Below are 16,848 nucleotides of genomic sequence, written 5' to 3'. Positions count from 1 at the left end.
GTTTTTATCATCAGCGTACAGCATAGATCCATGTAGCTGAGAGAAATCTGCACGGAGCAACTTAATGGCCTTCACCAGCTGTGGGTTTATGTCACTCTTTGACTCTCATCAGTTAAAATATTGCCATTGAGAAACTGAAGATGGAGCTGAAAGAAGCTTGAAAAGTCTCAAATGAGAGTCCCGTCCCCCTTGAAGGCCGTTTTCTGACAGTTTACATGGTCAGTGCTTCACATTACTGCTTTAAAATTACAATGAAGAGATTTGTTCACAAATGTCAAGATCTAGATAGGATGAAGTTTGGCTCGGAGACTGCAGTGCCAAGGAGGAGCTCAAAAAAGTTCATTTTACATAATAGTCCTTAATACATAGGTAGAATTCATTAAACAACTGTTTTGCTAAATTATCTATCAGAGCAAAACCGACTGTGCTCTGCCATGCCTCATATAAGTTCAAAGAGCTGAACTAAAACTGTGGCCAAAGGAAATTCTTGCACAACAGGCCTGTTGTTGACATAAGATAGGTTCTGTGTACTGAAAGCCGTGCTGACCGAGAGGGACTGTATGAAGGATTTTACAGGCATATTGTGAGTACAATTTTGATTATTTTCATCAAACTATAAATTTAAGTTAAACATAACAGTAAAAACTGCAGAACCACGTCACATTATTTATAAGTGAACATGAGCGAATTCAGGCTGCAGCAGCTGAAGAGTCACATTGTCTCTGAAAGACGGGTAAGCAGAGAGCTTTTTATAAAAGTTTATCTCAATTTATACTTACTGTTTAACATATTATGTAAGCCATTATTATGAGCTTTGGGTGAGATTAAAAATACAGTAAAAAAGACTATTTTGATGCAATAATTTTATTAAATTAGTGTTAGTTAAACTGTCCACTCGTTTATGGTCTTAGGCTAATATTAAAATGTAAATGAAGTTGAGAGTGACTAACGTTGCAGATCATGTGATCTAAATAAATTATTTTTTCGTCTGAAGTGTCTTTGTTGTTCACCTCAAGTGTCTCAAATTTTAGCAGCCAACAGACAACATTTAATGTTCAGTATAAAGAAAAAAACTAGGTCTAGAGATTCTTTAAAAGTTAAAGTTTGGTTTTGCATCTATTACATGTTTCTCCAGTCTCTTAATTTCCCCCAGTTAATATGTGAAGGAAGACAATTCGATTACAGTTTTCACCCATTTTGAGCAAATGGACTGCAAAAGAATTGACTGATTTAGATACATTATTCTTAGAATTGGTTTTAACATTACATCTGCATTAAGTCTTAATTTCTGTTGCTGTAGATCACAACTATGTCAGGCTCACCCAGTCCTCTAACCACCCATGTGCTGAACACTGCACTGGGAGTCCCAGGATCAAACATGACCATCAAACTTTACCAACAAGACCCTTCAACCAATGTCTGGCATCTGATAACCTCTGGGTAATACCATTCATATAGATCTTATATCCATTCACACATCTAAAGGCTTATTGTTTCTCAACAGGACAACTAACAGTGATGGGCGATGTCCAGGACTGATCACACAACAGCAGTTTGTACCTGCTGTCTACAAATTGTACTTTGAGACTGGTCAGTACTGGGCCAGTATGGGACAGACCTCCTTTTATCCCTACGTTGAGGTGAGAAAATGCCAGCCATAGTTCAATCACAACTCCTATGACTATGTGAACATTTGTAACCTCACTGACAGAGCTGTACGTAAGTGGCTTATCTCTGCTTTTTCCACCCAGATTGTTTTCACTATAACTGATCCAGGCCAGAGGTATCATGTGGCGCTGCTTGTGAGTCGTTTCTCCTTCAGCACATATAGGGGGAGCTAGAGAGCATCTGTCGTTAACGTCTAGAACCTTCTATCAACTTATCACTATCTGACTGAAAAAAAGCATCGGCAACTCCACTAATGACCCTCTTGGCAGCACTACTGGCGAAATATTTGTTTATTTTCCTTGAAGAAATTAGCACTACAACATTAAAATAAATGATTATATGTATTACCACAAAACTATTCTTTAGTCTTACTGGTGCAAACACCAGTATGAGTTAATGTTAAACTTTGGTGTTTATTCTACTGATTTTATGATTAGCTTGCAATTATGTGATTATTAACAGTGTTAATTAATCACAATTTACATCTCAATAGTGTCACATTATGTAAATTATGCACAATGTATATAATTCTGCATATAAACTATGCATAATTTACATAATGTAACATGTTTACTTTAATAGATTCATTCACAATGAAAATGCCTCGTCATTTTTTTCTTCAGTGTTGTGCATTTTAAAAAGTAAAACTAACTTTTTTTCAGTATTTAAAGTCACACTGCAAGCATTGTATTTTTGTCATTAACCCTTTTAATTTTCTGCAAATAAATTCTTGAAAACATAGTGTTTTTATTTGGATCTGGAAATGTTATCAGTTATAGTTATAAGGAATGAAAGTTTTTTTTACATATTTGATTCAGAGGTTAACACAATAAAAAAGATCACTTTCTAAAGTTAAATACATGATTCTTAGAATTTTTTTAACCAAAGTTTTCGTTTTAGGTCAGTCAGAATTACCAAAAAATATTTATATTTGCTAAATGCCACAATAATGAACTATGTCATCATTAATTGATGAAACACACACAACAACCACATATAGCTGAACAAGACAGGATCAGTCCTCACCTGGAAGCTTATATTCCTTCATGTAAAGTCTCTCTTTTTTTCTTTTTCTTTTTTATTACTTTTAACTGAGGTGAGTTTCAAATAGAAAACTCGATTCAGCAGCTTCATTGACCCTCCATCTGTGTTCCATTGCTTTCGCCTGAGCGCATAATCTGTGTGATCTGCTCTCGACTATCTGGGGCTGTGCTAAGGTAGGGCCTTGTCTCTGATTTGAGTATTGTGTGCATTTCGGGTACAGTATCTTATCTTGTTTTATATCTGAAGGAGAACGTTACCGTGAATAATAATGGCAGACGAAGAATTAGAGGCGATAAGGCGGCAGAGGATGGCGGAACTGCAGGCGAAGCAAGGGGTAAGGACTGAACAGGAGCTGGAAACGTGTTGGAGGCCCCTTATAAGGAGATGCTGGATTCAGCCCTTTTATTGCTAACAATGTAGCAATCTATCATAAACACTGAAAACCATCTGATTACAGGGTCGTTTTCCCAATTACCAGATAACGCAAAAAAAATGAAGTCCGAGCAAAGTGTAAAACTTTCCTCCCGTGGTCGGGCTAATCAGATGCATAGCAACATGTCATCGTTAGCTTTGTGTTGTGTCAGCGCACACCCCCTGAAATCTGAAACTACTAAAACTGGTCGACTTGTAAAAATAGTGTTTTTTATCGTTTAATAATACAACCGTTAAGTGTTGGATTAAAGTTGGTAAAGTATTTTGACATTCATTATTCGATCGGAAGCTTTTAATAAATGTTTAAACTTACAAGCCAGACTTTTTTGTGTGTAATCAGTTAACAAAATATATAGAATATTATAGCATTGTTTATTTTTTTCCTATTTGGTTAGCTATCCTATTGGAAATCAATACGTAATCAGAATAAAATTTACCAAATTAAACTTGCACAGATTCGTCTCGTGTGACATCACATAAGGCAACTGATCAGTTATTTTTATGAATGTAAACACTTAGTGGATTTTAGGAAAATTTGGTAACAGTAAAACTCACTGAAAAGTACCAGTGCAGACATTAGTTTGTACATCTAAAGCTCGAGTTTGGTTTAATTTGTTATATGGAAAACTAATAATTATTCAAAAATGTTGTATCTTGTTAGAAATTTGAGCTCTTTACAGTATATAATTCCCATCTGAAGTGGTATTTTATTAGCTGAACATCGCTTATTGCGCAGAAATTACTGTTTTTGTGGACTGAGCTAGCGCTCTGCCAACTAGCATAGGTCAAAATGTATTTAACCCTTAACAGCATGGCAATGTCTATGTCATGTTTTATTTAAATGTATAAAAAACTTATAAAAAACTTTACACAAACTTTGTAAAACTATTGTTTTATAAAGTTGGTTTTACATATGAAATAAATGTTTATCAAATTAAGTCTATTGTCACAACTAGTTGTGGATCTCTGAAGGAAACCAGAGATCAGTAAATGTAATCGGTGCATCTGTATTAACACAATACAATTCAAGACTAAAACTCATCTATTTAGAGTGGCCTTTGATTAGTAATAATTGGAACATTGAATAATAATGCATATTTGATAATGATTATTCTTGATTATTTGACTAAATGCCAGCATTGTTGAAATGTACTATACAAACAAACTTGATTTGACAATAAAATGTATCTGGGGCTCATTGACGTGTGGTTTGCAGGATGATTCATTATCTTATTTGCACAAATTTAGCAGAAATCCTAAAGTAACGTATTTAAGAAGAACTGTAAACATTTAGGCTATGTTCTGTAATATTAGTGCAGAATTAATAGAGTAAAGCTGTGCTGTCTGTTTTCAGGATGCTTCAAATAATCAGCATGGTGAAGAAGCGAAACAAAGGTAAGGCTCCTGGGATATTTAAAATCATGAAGCTAAAGTGATTTAGTATTTTTTTCCTTTAGTTGTACGGTTCCTTCCTCTCATACAAGACAGTTATTGTTTGGGATTTTCTGAGCTGATCTCAATCAAGTATTGAATTGGACTTCTGATCAATACATTAAAAACTAAAACAGTTGATCATTCTAACCTGTCCACAGTTTAGAATTCCTTTAAGACAGAAGATTGGAGCGGCTCAGTACGCACTTAGCACTTAAGCAATGTTAGATATTTCTCAAAGTAATAGTGATAACGCAGCATTTTATACCATCATTATTATTTGTCCTTTAAAAGTTGAACAAACCGCTTAGTTTTCTGAACCTTTCTTTCCCCTTGCTGATAATTAAATAAAACAACTTCAAGAACATGAGTGTTATTTATTGCACTTCAGAATAAATTAACACTAATTTTATTTAAAGTGACAGGCACATGCTAATCATTGTTTATAATAACTTTATTGTACTTTGGCTATGCGCGCTGCAGAACTTTGTCAACCATCAGCTTAAACATCAGGTTTCTTGAGTTATATAAATCCTGTAAATATTCAGCCATGAGTGTATTATTTGTCATTGCACCTGTGTGTCTGTACAGGTGTTCTGGTGTATTTTTGCTTAAAATTATTTTCATTTAGTTTTTGTTTGTAGCTGCTTTCAGCTGGACCAATGTGGAAATGTTATTTTTGTTTATTTACAGAGAAACTGAAATGAGGAACTCGATATTGGCTCAAGTCCTGGACCAGTCTGCTCGAGCAAGATGTAAAAGCACACTCAAATTTAGATTTTACTAAATGCATATTTTGCATACCGTTACACACATTTTTATTGTTTTTTTTTTTTTGTTTTCCAGTAAGCAATCTTGCATTGGTGAAGCCAGAGAAGGCAAATGCGGTCGAGAACTATCTGATTCAGATGGCTCGATTTGGAAAGCTAGGAGGAAAGGTAAGACAGAAAAAAAAAAAACTAAACTGTGCTTTTTGTCATCTCCATGGCAGAATTACGAGCAAACCTTTTTCTTTTCAGATTTCTGAGTCCGGCTTAATAGAGATCCTAGAAAAAGTCAGTCAGCAAATGGAGAAAAAGACCACTGTTAAAGTAAGTTACCCTGAAATGTCTTAAAACCATCGATTCAGTTTCTGTCCATCTCACCTCACACTGCGCTTTGTGCCAGTTCAACAGACGGAGGGTGATGGACTCAGACGACGAGGATGATTACTGAGTTTAGACCGAAGCACTGGGATGAGGCAAAAAATTCTGGGAGGTGAAATGCATTGCTGGGATTCTGAAAGGATCTCTGACTCGTGTGTTCTCATCAAATTCCTGGGATGCCACAATACCTTCTGTGTCCTTGGAATGGAGACAACAAAACAGAAGAACAAGGATGTTAGGTTAATATTCTCCTGCGCTGAGGGGGATTTAAAGGAAGCACACAGTGTTCACAAAGGTTTTTGCAGGCTTGTACAGTTTTTGTTGTACCCATGATAGCTGATGGCACTGTCTGACTCCTCCTCACAACAGTTCTGTTCTTTTTATTTCCCTCCTTATGGTTAAACTCTGTTTTGCAAACATAGGATGCAAGACATTCATTTTATCTGAACTGTTCTGCAATCAATTTTTTTTATTATTATTATTATTATTATTCAGACCCAACGTCCTATTAGGTTTGAACATTTCTCTTGCATTGTTTTCTTGTTGCTGACTTGTGTTTCTAAAGTTTTCATTAAAAATAGTAATACAAAAAAAGCCTTATACATTAAAACTTTTTTTTCCAACTTCAAGTATAACCATGGTTCATTTAAGAATTTATGCAAATTAATCTGTTTCATTTAATTGCACAGGAAGTTGGAACCAGGATATTTTCAAGTTTCGGTTTAATTTCCAAAGCCAGAGTTAACAGATTGCCAATGTATCCAAAAAGTGTTGAAAATAAAAAACGTGAACAAATGTCTATCTTTATCTCCTTGTAATTTATTAGATTTAAAAGGTTTTTTTTGTTCCTGTATGTTGCAATCACCTCATCTAAGTTGTCCTCATCTCCTTTATTGCAATTGTTTAGGATGATGCCTGGCTTCCTGTCCTTACTGTTGATTAGCATCTTCCAAGCATAGTTGGTTTTGGCATCGCAGGTCACACATGACTTGATCCCATATTTTACTGGCCTTTAATGCAGAAGAGTAGTGTTACATCTTCATGACATTTTGTTTTATCATCATGTCATACAGTATTTGAATGCTTCTGAGGTTATTTTTTCATTTTTTGACAGAAAAGACTCCCTTTCAGCTTGAGGCATTTCTTCTTCTGTGGTTAAATCAGCAATAAGATTGGAGTCCTCCCAATCTGTTTTTTGATACCTCTTGCGAATCAGTTGTGTTGCTGGTCATTTGAAAAAAAAAAAAAAAAAAACGTTTCTAGAACTTGTTCAGCAGTGAAACGTGAACACAGGAGTTCACCAGATAAGATTCAGGGTACTGTAATTTGTATCACCTTTATCCACCTTATTCCTGTTAGAAAGAAACCATTATGGGTCCTACTTCCGGTCGACGCCGGAAATAGCAGAAAAGCACTGGCTTTCCTTGGACACGTGCTAATGTACGTTTATCGTAGAAGTTACATTTCTGTTTTCCTGTCTAACATTGTATAATATTAAACAAAAATAGTCTTTACTAAATGGTTACAAGGTGCTGAATTAGAAGTGATCACAGATGCAGTTAATATGAAGTTAACTTAAAATGAAAGATTTGTAAAATAATAAAACAAAAAGTTATTTTTTAAGTTGTTAAAAGCAAACAAGGGCATTTTTTGTTAATTTGGCCGATTACTTAAAATCTACTTAAAAACTCAAATTCTGTTTTAAGAAAAGAAAAATAAAGCCAATAAAAATACTTTATATCATGGCCTTTTGAATTCAATTGAATCACTAAAATATAATAACTTTTTGGTGATATTTATCAGGCTGTAACCTGTAGGCTCCTTTTTGAAAATGTACTAGTTTGCTACAGTAAAACGTCCCAGTCTCTGAGTAGGCGTGTGTCCTTGCTCCACTTCTGCATGACCGTGGTCAGATGCTTGCTCATTGGTCAGTTGGACTTTTACGTCAATGAAGTTCCATGTGATTGGTGGAAGGTAAAGCCACATGTTTATGATCAGCCAATCAGAAGAGCTTGCTAGGAAAAAGCTACGGCGTGCTTGGATTAGCAACAGAGATCATGCTAAACACACGAAACCCTTCGTACAGAGGAGGTTAAGTTTGAAGGTAGCCCAAAAACCGGCTCGACAGACAGAACTATGCCTGAAGACAGCATGGACAAACCGAGTATTGTTACGTGCACCGCTCCAGTGAATATAGCTGTCATTAAATACTGTGAGTACCGCCTGGACTTGTTTGATTTAACCTCAATTGTTTTGTAATAGTCGTGAAACAGCTAAAACATCCATTACATTACATTATCTTTTTATGGTGGTTTAAAAACTCCATATTTGTGATCATTTGAGTGAAAATGATCCTTTATAGTCTTTAACTCACCTGTTACTAAATTGACTACCTTATATTGCAGGGGGGAAGAGGGATGAAGATTTAATTTTACCCATCAATTCATCTTTGAGCGTGACTTTGCATCAAGATCAGGTTGGGAAAATTGCTTCTGATTGCAGCTAATGAATGACAAAACTTAGGCCTCCTTGCAATTTTTAACTCTGCTCATTAATACATACTTTAGTAAGTATTAATAAACAAGCAGACATGGAGTAAAAATTTTGCGCAATGTGTTTTATATATTAAGATTTTTGTATATACAAAGAAAATTTGGCAGCAATATTAGTAATACAGAATAAGCAATACATTTTAAAACAAACAAGAGTAGTAACAACTGATTACAAAAGCATTTATATTATTCTTTAAGTTTTACATTGCGTGAAAAACAATGGGACCATGCCAGCTTGATTCATGATGTAAGATTATCTAACCATCCCATTTCCCTTTTTGGATGCCTGTTGTATTTCATGTTTTTGAACTATAACCCTTCAGTGTTAAAATGTGTGACTGACTTGATCTATAAACTTTTCTTTGTACACTTTTGAAGGTCAAAAGTGTCTTTTTTTTCTAAGTTAATTTTTTTAACTTAGAAAAAAATTTACCTTGCTTTTCTTTTGGACACTGAGTTGTGTAAATTGGAGTACATGATGATCATTTATGACATCAGTAATTAAATGCTGTTTGGTATAAACCTGTCTGGCATTATTTCCTTTGCTCAGTTGAAAACGACAACAACAGTTGCAATCAGCCGATCCTTTCAGGAGGATAGACTGTGGCTCAATGGCAAAGAGGAGGACATTACCCATCAAAGGCTGCAGTCCTGTCTGAGGGAAAGTAAGTCATGTCTGCTTAGGTTTTCCTCTTGAAAACTGTAGAGTACAGAAATTTTATTCTAGTAAAGCAAAGGCTATTGTCCATTCATTTTTATTCTTCTACTTAGTCAGACGATTAGCGAGGAAGAGACGTAATGATGGAGACGCTCGGGCGACTGATTCAGTGGGATTGTCTCATAAAGTCCACATTTGCTCTGTTAACAACTTCCCCACTGCTGCTGGACTCGCCTCTTCAGCAGCTGGATTTGCTTGTCTTGGTGAGCTTGTGTATTTCTGCTGTTATAGTGCTTAACAAAAGTAACTACTATATTATGTTACTATAATTGGGTAGATTTTATTTTTATTTTATTTTTTTACCAGTGTTTTTTGGTAATTTTTGCATTTTGTGTTGCAGTTTATACTCTGGCTCAGGCATTCGGTGTGGAAGGAGAGCTGTCTGGGATTGCTCGTCAGGGCTCAGGCAGTGCCTGCAGAAGCATGTATGGCGGGTTTGTCCAGTGGATCATGGGAAGCAAAGAGGATGGGAAAGACAGTGTAGCCCAGCAGGTGGAGCCAGAGAGTCACTGGCCTGAGCTCAGGATTCTTGTTCTAGTGGTAGGTCCGACTCTAAGAATTAAACTGTCATAAAAGGGCATAAAAATGTTCTTGTGAATTGTTGTTGCCATCTGTATATCTACAAATAAAGTGGTTATTAGTTTAGCTTTTCACAAAAATATTGAAATAGGTATTTTTATACTTATTCTGTATAAAAAGACACATAATCCTTTATTTCTGATGAAATGGGCTTTACTTTTTTCATTCTCAGGTCAGTCATGAAATATCAAAATTAGTTCTGTTAGATAAATGCCAGAATAATGAGGATAATACAATAGTATTTTATTTTTATAGTTCTGTTTCCTTACCTATCTTTTATAAATCTACATTGAATATTTGGTAGAATTTTGTTTTAACCCGTCTTAGTTTGAGCAACTTCTCACAATATTTAGCCGTAACTTTGTCCCATTCCTCCACACAGAGCTGGTCTAATGGGACAGGTTTGTAAGACCTGTGTGTACTCAAGCCTCAACTTCCCAGCTGATATCTTGAGATGTCACCTCAGTGCTTGTGTGGTTATTATGGTCAAACACTTCAGTTTCATCAGACCAGAAAACATAAACCCAAAAATTTCTTGTGGAGCAATGGCTTCTTTCTCGCTGAGTAACCTCACACTTTGTTTTTTCTTTTTAGGCTAGTTCTGAACGGAAACCAATAGGGAGCACCTCTGGGATGCAGACCAGTGTACAAACAAGTTCACTGTTACAGGTACTTTATTCGAGTTCTACACTGTGTTTTTAATCGGAGTGGTTGAAACACTGAGCATGATTTGTGTGTTTGTCCGTAGCACCGAGCTGACGCTGTCGTCCCACGTCGGATGGTAGATATGATCGAAGCAGTGCGAAAAAAAGATTTTCCTGCATTTGCAGAGCTGACCATGAAGGACAGCAACCAGTTTCATGCCACCTGCCTTGACACACACCCACCCATCTTCTACCTCAGCAGTGTCTCCCAGCAGATCATTCACTTGGTGCATCGGTATAACAAATACTGTGGGGAGACCAGGGTGAGCAACTGGAAAGTGTTCCTAAGCAGAGAAAGTCATTGTGTAAAATACCTGTTAAAATTCAGTTTGAATACAAATATTGATTTATTACTATTTTGACAACAGAAAGCTAAAGGAATCATATTATTTGAGACCTTATACCAATATGACTAGATATTTAGTTTTAAAAACTGTAAAAGTTTAAACTTTCAAACTAACCTCACTAATCCTTTTTTTTTACATTGGCATAATTTTCATTATCTTCGTCTATTTTTTTAAAAACACAAATTTGCCTAATTTGTTGCAGCTGAACTTCTCCGGTTGTGTAATGAAGATGTGAAACCTGCAGGTTGTTTTTGAAATGAGGAACAGGAAAGAGCATCTCTCAAGCTGCTCTTCACATCCTGTCTGCTCTCTTGTAGGTGGCCTACAGTTTTGACGCAGGTCCCAACGCTGTGATCTTCACTCTGCAGCAGTTTGTTCCAGAGTTTGTGCAGCTGGTTCAGCACTTCTTCCCCCCAGACAGAAACGGAGAAGAGTACGTTAACAGATAACACAAATAAATGTACTTTTTATATTTATTCATTTATCAGTCATTTTATCAGTTTTTTTTTTATTAGTTTTGAACGTTTTCAGAACAATGTTCCCTTTAGGCTTCCCATAGAAGACGTTTTTGCATTTATTTTGCAGTGGTGCCAAAAAAGATCTTATATAGTTTATATGACTTTAGCAAATCAGAAGTCAAGCTACAATAAGTCACAATGACCCACATTTGGCAACCCTTTTTAACATGTTCTGATGTTGCCCATGTTACCCAACTGTCAATCTGAAACAGTTTCTCAATATCGACACCCATTCAGATAATAGCTTAATTTGCAAGATTTCTGCTGGTTCTTTCTTTCAAATTAAAGAACACAAAAAGGAAACTTTCTCGGTCCTCTACAGGCAAAAACAATGACAAAGTAATAAACTGGTGACATATGACCTGTTGAAGCTCATGTTTACCTAGTAGGGTGTGTTTGTTTTTAGTTACCTGGATGATGTCACTAAGTGTTTGCTACGTATCTTTAGTTTTATTAAAGGTCTTCCCGTCAAGTGTGCTGCTCTTCCCATGGAGCTGAAGCAGAACATTGGCCTAGAGCCCGTTCCGAAGGGAATCAGCTACATAATTAGCACAAAGGTTTGAAGAAACACAATTAAAAAATAATTTTCAACAAATAGGCACACACAAGATTTGTCTTTTATTTTATTTAATCATGTGTGATACCTTTTAGGCTGGACCAGGCCCTCGTGTTGTTGACGATCCTTCTGAGCACCTCCTCTCAGCAGAAGGTTTACCAAAGAAGACGGCCTGAGAAGCCTCTGTACCCCAAGAAGCTAATTCTGCTCAGCGGCAATAAATTTTACTCAGGAGATCTGAAATTTACAAGATGAAGCGTTTTATTTTTATTTTTTGTATAAAAAAAGAATCTGTTTTTTATAAGATTTTATCACACATTAAGTCCCTTTAAAAAAGAAATCCTCATCAATCTGAAAACACTCATTTCTCAAATTCCTGTGTAGCTCTCTACATTTTCTGAATATGTTGTGAGCTAGAAAGTCACATTGTAAATAAATGTGTACTCTGGCACCAAGTTCATACTTTGTTTTTATTGTAAAGTGTAAATCTAGTCAAGGTTTAATTCTTCTGGATTCCTTGAAATGTTATGTATTTTTTATAAATATTTTCTATTTTAATTAACTTCAGCGATGTTGATGCAAATAATAAAATTTGGCCAAGTTCTGTATATTTTTATTTTTAAAAATGGCATTTAAATGACATTTAAACTAAATTGAGCTATCTCTGTACTTTTCTCTGTACTTTTTGGCATTTTTTGTTTCAATTTGATTTTGATACTTTCTGTTTGATTTTAGATTCTGAGGTGCTGAAATACTTTTAAATGTCATGTTTTATTCTCCATATGGTGAAAAGTTGTTTACATTTCATGCAAATATAGCAGTTTGGATAATATTCCATTTCAGGGTTTTTTTTAAAGATAAAATGGAATTGTTGAAACTTACATTTAAGGGTTTCAATATTCATTACTAGTTTTGTATAGTGAGAACTGAAGGTAATAATTGCATTAATAAAAAAAGTATATGTATATATTGCTGAGATTTACAAAGAAATCTCTTAAAATGACTAGATGATTAAAAATCTTGCAGTAATGGCCTATCACATTTATTAATTAAAATGTATTATACTTTTTTTTTTTCAATATCATGTATATCTGGTTTGTTCCAATAGCTACTAATAACCCTCTCTTCCTTCAATAACGATTCTGCAAGTTAGGAAAACATCTTCCTTATTGAAGAGAACAGCAGTAAAACATTTTACTGGTAAAGAAAAGTTACAGATTAAAAAAAAAAAATGTGTTCCTTGTCCAGCCCTCATTCTTCCCGTCATTTGTTGTGGTCGTCCGGTAAGTTTGGAGCTGTTAACCCCTCCTCTCTGCTGTCTAGGCAACTTTTCGGAAATGACGAGCGAAATAGGGACAGGTTAACGCAAGCCCTACCTACCAGCCCTTAAATCTGTGTGCTTTTCTTCACGTAAGTACAGTCTCTTCCTGGTGGAGCTCCGTTCCCTCCCGCAGCGCTTCGGAGACTTTCAGCAGCAGTCCAGGTGGTCGCAATGGGGAAGATAGAGTGGGCGATGTGGGCCAATGAACAGGCTCTAGCTTCGGGGCTCAGTGAGTATGAAAACTTAATTCAAATAAATTGAGCTCATTTTAAATTTTTGGTTTGAGAGGACTAATTGACTTCATATAAGTTGGGACTTTTTTTTCTCTCCGCGTTTCTGCAAAAGTAATTTACTGAAACCTCACGATAAATTAGAATACATGTTAACACAGTCTGGCTTTTTGGCGTGGAGTCACAGAAGGTGCATTGTTTTAATTTCACCTTCCTGTTTCCTTCTTTCAGTTCTTCTTGCTGGAGGAATAGTAGGTGTGGCTGGCCGGTTCAGAGGCTGGGAGTTTGCTGCTTATGCAGTGTATCCTTTACACCTGACAATGAATGAAACACACTTCAAAAAATTCAGATGATGGGAGAAAATATAGCTTTTTTTTTTTCTTTTTCCTTTCCTTTTTTCAAGGAGTTTTATGTAGTCCTTGTATGCAGAAAATGTGGAACCATAGTCTATCTATCTATCTATCTATCTATCTATCTATCTATCTATCTATCTATCTATCTATCTATCTATCTATCTATCTATCTATCTATCTATCTATCTATCTATCTATCTATCTATCTATCTATCTATCTATCTATCTATCTATCTATCTATCTATCTATCTATCTATCTATCTATCTATCTAATTATATTTCGAAATTACTTTGTCACTGTACCACGTAAAATAAATTGACATGGTTTAAAATACTATATTAAAGGCATGTATAAAATAGTTTGTGGGGAATAACAACTAAGAGTAAATACAGTTTAAAAAGTGTACATTTTTATAGACAGTACTGTCTAAATCTGTGCTAGGCACAGTATCTGCAAAATGTTGTGCATTAGATGTATAGTTAATGTCCTGCCATAAGTATTTTTTAAATGACTATCTTGTTGACTGTTTTGGTTATACTGGCACACTTCCTTTTGGTGGTTGTGAGGAATTAATGAAGGTTGTCAGCCTTGACAGAAAACCAGTGCCGCTGGTGTGTTTGTGTGTCTGCTTGAATATCCGAGAGGCAAGAGGGCCAAAGGAACAAGTGTGGAAAGAACGTAAGCAGTGCTGCAGTTTTCTCTCTATTTTCTTCATCTGCCTTGCACTCATGTTATGTGATGATCATAAAATGATGCTTATTTACTGTCTGTTAGGGGCCAGTATTGTTTCACAGTGTGCGTAAAAGCCTTTGGGCCGCTGACCAGGAACTACTACGTCAGAGCATTTTTACATGCAGCGTGAGTTTATTTGGGTTTTATGCACATTTGGAATCTAACTTGATGAGTTTGTGGGAGACCTTAAATATGGATTGGTGGGATTGGCCTGCTCAGGTTTTAAAACAGCATTCCTCCTTTTCATTTAATCGTGCTAAACAAAAGGCTTATCATTCCATCGCCTTCTGTCTTTTGTTTTCCCCTTTCAGCATCTGTGTTCCCGGAGGTTTTATGCTAGCGACTGTCCTTGGATGTGTCTGCCTCGGCATTGCCAGTCTCATCTACCTTGCAGTAAATTTTTGACTTTTTTTTTTTATTTGTCAGATTTTGGCTCCACTTGATAACTGTGAATTCTAAGAAAGGAAGTACAGAAACAAGGAAATTGTAATAAGGAAGAGATTGTTACTCAGTCCTTCCACGGTTGCAACATGACCTCAGAGTTTTGAAACTTGACCAGTCAAGGATGTTGCTGAACTATTCAATAGGTCAAAATGGTCAAGGTAAAGATAAAGTGTATATAGTTGATGCAGTTAAAAGTACAGTTTTTATAGCTTTACAAACGAGAAGATTTAGAAAATAACTAACTTACTATTATTTGTAAGTTTCAGTAGCTAGACAGATGCTCAAAAGACTCTAACTGACTTTGTCTTGCTTTCCAGGCAGCTATTCGAGGTGAGCACTGGGAGCCCATTCTTCCACGGAAAGAAGTGCGAAAGCCAGTCGCAGAAAGCATCAAGAATCCTCCACAGAACCCACCACCAAGACCTCCTCCAGAGATGCGCAGGAAACAAGCGAAGGACCTTGAATCAGCTGCCTATGATAACCCCATCTCTGTTACTGCAGATGAGTAACAGGTCCAGAACTATGCCCTTATTATTCACCCTCCTCCGTCAGAAAATGACAGTCATTGTGGAAGCTCTCTGGATTCAGTGACTGTAGATGAAAAACGTTTTCAGACGTTTTTTTGAAGCCTCTGAGCGGGCAGAGCCTTCCTACGTCACGGATTACTGAAACTATAGTTCAGAGAAAATAAATGACGAGGGTTTTTATTTTTATTTTTGATGAACAAAATATGCTGCAGGCTAATTTAATTCTGTAGCTGCAACCAATGGCAACTATTGTCACATTGGAGTACTGTATGCTAGATGTTAGCGCTTACCGGTCTGATGAAGCAAAGGTCACAGCCTAATGCTGCTTTATGTTTGAGTTGTGTAAATTCTTATTAGCATGCATACGCCTTATGGAAGAATTGTGTTTCTTAACTGTAATTTCTGTGGGTTTGTGTTTAAAAGCCTTGGGTTATTGTTGTTTACAGTTTTATGGTACTATTTATACTTTCAGATAAAAGTAGCTGTTTCCAGCTGATATTGTCCTTTTTATTATTTGTTTTTTGTTGTTAGTCATAGTTTTATTATCTTGTAAATAAATCTTTTGCTTCCTTTGAATCGTTGGTTGTAGACTTCTGTTTTTTCTGTTTCCTTTAAAAAATAATTAAAGAAATGGTATTTGCAAGATCCTCTTTTCGCAACAACTGGATTTCAGTATTACAGAAATTCCCTTTGTTCTCCAAAGTCTTTTTTTTTTTTTGGTTGTCTATAATCAAGCTAAATATGATCCATTATTCTTTTTAAGAGGGAAGTAGTGTATTTATAGATTTGCTTGTGAAACTTGTTTTGCATGTTGGAGTCATTTTATTGCTCATGCAACGGGGTTTTTATTTTGTTCTTAATTTCGTGTTACTGGTCACAGTTTATCTTTAATGGGTTGCAGGCTGTTTGGAAACCTCAACCAGGAAAAAATGGTTCCTTCTTTCAATAAGGCTGACAGTCTAGTTTACGTTACATCTAAAAGGATGTCTCAGTTTGGTTGCCACTTTTCCAGTTTAAGAATTTTTAAATATCTAGGTTTGAAATAGTAGGAAGTTAGAGTGTATTTTCCACTGGATTTTAGTTATACTCAAAGTTTGAAGAGATAAATTGATCTCTGCAGTCAAATTTCTGCAGAGTTCTTGAAAGGGTTCAGACTGAAACTGTGCTCCACAGTATGGACTCAAGCTCAAAGAGTGTGGGTACAAGAAAAATAGCTGCTTTAATGTATTTAAAAGTGAAATAATTTATTTTACTCTACATACAAAAACAACAGCAAAAAAGTTAATAGTCATAGTATTTGAGGTATTATTTCTTCTATCTTCTGTTTTATGAATGGTCTATGTGCTGTCTAGAGGCCTCTACAACTGGCCCAAATATCCTCATAATCGGGTTGTTCTGATACAAGCTGCAGTATGAAATAAAATCCTTCACTGCTGAACAGAAGTTGTGTCAGCAGAGTCTTTTTTCCCCCTGAAGCATTCTCACACCGGTATTTTGAAGACAACTACTAATCATACACCAGTTTATTTAGTTCTTTCTAAATAA

The 16,848-nt window shown here is 35.7% G+C and overlaps 4 protein-coding genes across 6 annotated transcripts; all 4 read left to right on the top strand.

The window, feature by feature from the left end:
- Nucleotides 1-479: 479 nt before the first annotated feature.
- LOC122843146 (5-hydroxyisourate hydrolase-like) lies at nucleotides 480-2,409 on the top strand. 2 transcript variants are annotated; one of them, XM_044137702.1, is made up of 4 exons: nucleotides 480-583; nucleotides 1,301-1,440; nucleotides 1,505-1,640; nucleotides 1,752-2,409. In XM_044137702.1, exons 2-4 carry the CDS (start codon nucleotides 1,310-1,312, stop codon nucleotides 1,839-1,841), a joined length of 357 nt encoding a protein of 118 aa, XP_043993637.1. In that variant the 5' UTR covers nucleotides 480-583; nucleotides 1,301-1,309; the 3' UTR covers nucleotides 1,842-2,409. The 2 variants fall into 2 exon arrangements, with proteins under 2 accessions (XP_043993637.1, XP_043993628.1); XM_044137693.1 differs by having other exon boundaries at nucleotides 492-733.
- A 247-nt stretch (nucleotides 2,410-2,656) lies between these two features.
- On the top strand, nucleotides 2,657-6,519 carry pdcd5 (programmed cell death 5). Of its 2 annotated transcripts, XM_044137712.1 has the most exons (7): nucleotides 2,657-2,885; nucleotides 2,959-3,046; nucleotides 4,499-4,539; nucleotides 5,269-5,330; nucleotides 5,422-5,513; nucleotides 5,595-5,666; nucleotides 5,743-6,519. In XM_044137712.1, the coding sequence occupies exons 2-7, from the start codon at nucleotides 2,981-2,983 to the stop codon at nucleotides 5,788-5,790; spliced, it is 381 nt and encodes a 126-aa protein (XP_043993647.1). In that variant the 5' UTR covers nucleotides 2,657-2,885; nucleotides 2,959-2,980; the 3' UTR covers nucleotides 5,791-6,519. The 2 variants fall into 2 exon arrangements, with proteins under 2 accessions (XP_043993647.1, XP_043993657.1); XM_044137722.1 differs by having other exon boundaries at nucleotides 2,869-3,046.
- Nucleotides 6,520-7,204: 685 nt separating this feature from the next.
- mvda (mevalonate (diphospho) decarboxylase a) lies at nucleotides 7,205-12,727 on the top strand. The gene is made up of 10 exons (XM_044137643.1): nucleotides 7,205-7,932; nucleotides 8,126-8,196; nucleotides 8,823-8,937; nucleotides 9,044-9,193; nucleotides 9,331-9,530; nucleotides 10,164-10,238; nucleotides 10,318-10,536; nucleotides 10,938-11,053; nucleotides 11,587-11,695; nucleotides 11,790-12,727. The coding sequence occupies exons 1-10, from the start codon at nucleotides 7,857-7,859 to the stop codon at nucleotides 11,868-11,870; spliced, it is 1,212 nt and encodes a 403-aa protein (XP_043993578.1). The 5' UTR covers nucleotides 7,205-7,856; the 3' UTR covers nucleotides 11,871-12,727.
- A 335-nt stretch (nucleotides 12,728-13,062) lies between these two features.
- LOC122843124 (cytochrome b-245 light chain) lies at nucleotides 13,063-16,543 on the top strand. The gene is made up of 6 exons (XM_044137649.1): nucleotides 13,063-13,244; nucleotides 13,477-13,546; nucleotides 14,204-14,278; nucleotides 14,375-14,458; nucleotides 14,644-14,725; nucleotides 15,094-16,543. Exons 1-6 carry the CDS (start codon nucleotides 13,187-13,189, stop codon nucleotides 15,283-15,285), a joined length of 561 nt encoding a protein of 186 aa, XP_043993584.1. The 5' UTR covers nucleotides 13,063-13,186; the 3' UTR covers nucleotides 15,286-16,543.
- Nucleotides 16,544-16,848: the final 305 nt, after the last annotated feature.

This window comes from Gambusia affinis, linkage group LG02 (genome assembly GCF_019740435.1).
Source record: "Gambusia affinis linkage group LG02, SWU_Gaff_1.0, whole genome shotgun sequence".
Taxonomy (NCBI): Eukaryota; Metazoa; Chordata; class Actinopteri; order Cyprinodontiformes; family Poeciliidae; genus Gambusia; species Gambusia affinis.
The sequence above is the reverse complement of the archived record's forward strand: the minus strand, read 5'-3'. Positions and strand labels throughout refer to the sequence as shown.

Coding starts and splice junctions, on each gene's coding strand:
- mvda (XM_044137643.1), top strand. CDS start 7,857: ATGCCTGAAGACAGCATGGACAAACCGAGTATTGTTACGTGCACCGCT. Junction 7,933..8,125: donor TATAGCTGTCATTAAATACT/GTGAGTACCGCC, acceptor CTTATATTGCAG/GGGGGAAGAGGGATGAAGAT. Junction 8,938..9,043: donor GCAGTCCTGTCTGAGGGAAA/GTAAGTCATGTC, acceptor TCTTCTACTTAG/TCAGACGATTAGCGAGGAAG.
- LOC122843146 (XM_044137693.1), top strand. CDS start 680: ATGAGCGAATTCAGGCTGCAGCAGCTGAAGAGTCACATTGTCTCTGAA. Junction 734..1,300: donor ACATTGTCTCTGAAAGACGG/GTAAGCAGAGAG, acceptor CTGTTGCTGTAG/ATCACAACTATGTCAGGCTC. Junction 1,441..1,504: donor TGGCATCTGATAACCTCTGG/GTAATACCATTC, acceptor GTTTCTCAACAG/GACAACTAACAGTGATGGGC.
- LOC122843124 (XM_044137649.1), top strand. CDS start 13,187: ATGGGGAAGATAGAGTGGGCGATGTGGGCCAATGAACAGGCTCTAGCT. Junction 13,245..13,476: donor GGCTCTAGCTTCGGGGCTCA/GTGAGTATGAAA, acceptor TCCTTCTTTCAG/TTCTTCTTGCTGGAGGAATA. Junction 14,726..15,093: donor CCAGTCTCATCTACCTTGCA/GTAAATTTTTGA, acceptor CTTGCTTTCCAG/GCAGCTATTCGAGGTGAGCA.
- pdcd5 (XM_044137712.1), top strand. CDS start 2,981: ATGGCAGACGAAGAATTAGAGGCGATAAGGCGGCAGAGGATGGCGGAA. Junction 3,047..4,498: donor AACTGCAGGCGAAGCAAGGG/GTAAGGACTGAA, acceptor GTCTGTTTTCAG/GATGCTTCAAATAATCAGCA. Junction 5,514..5,594: donor TTGGAAAGCTAGGAGGAAAG/GTAAGACAGAAA, acceptor TTTTCTTTTCAG/ATTTCTGAGTCCGGCTTAAT.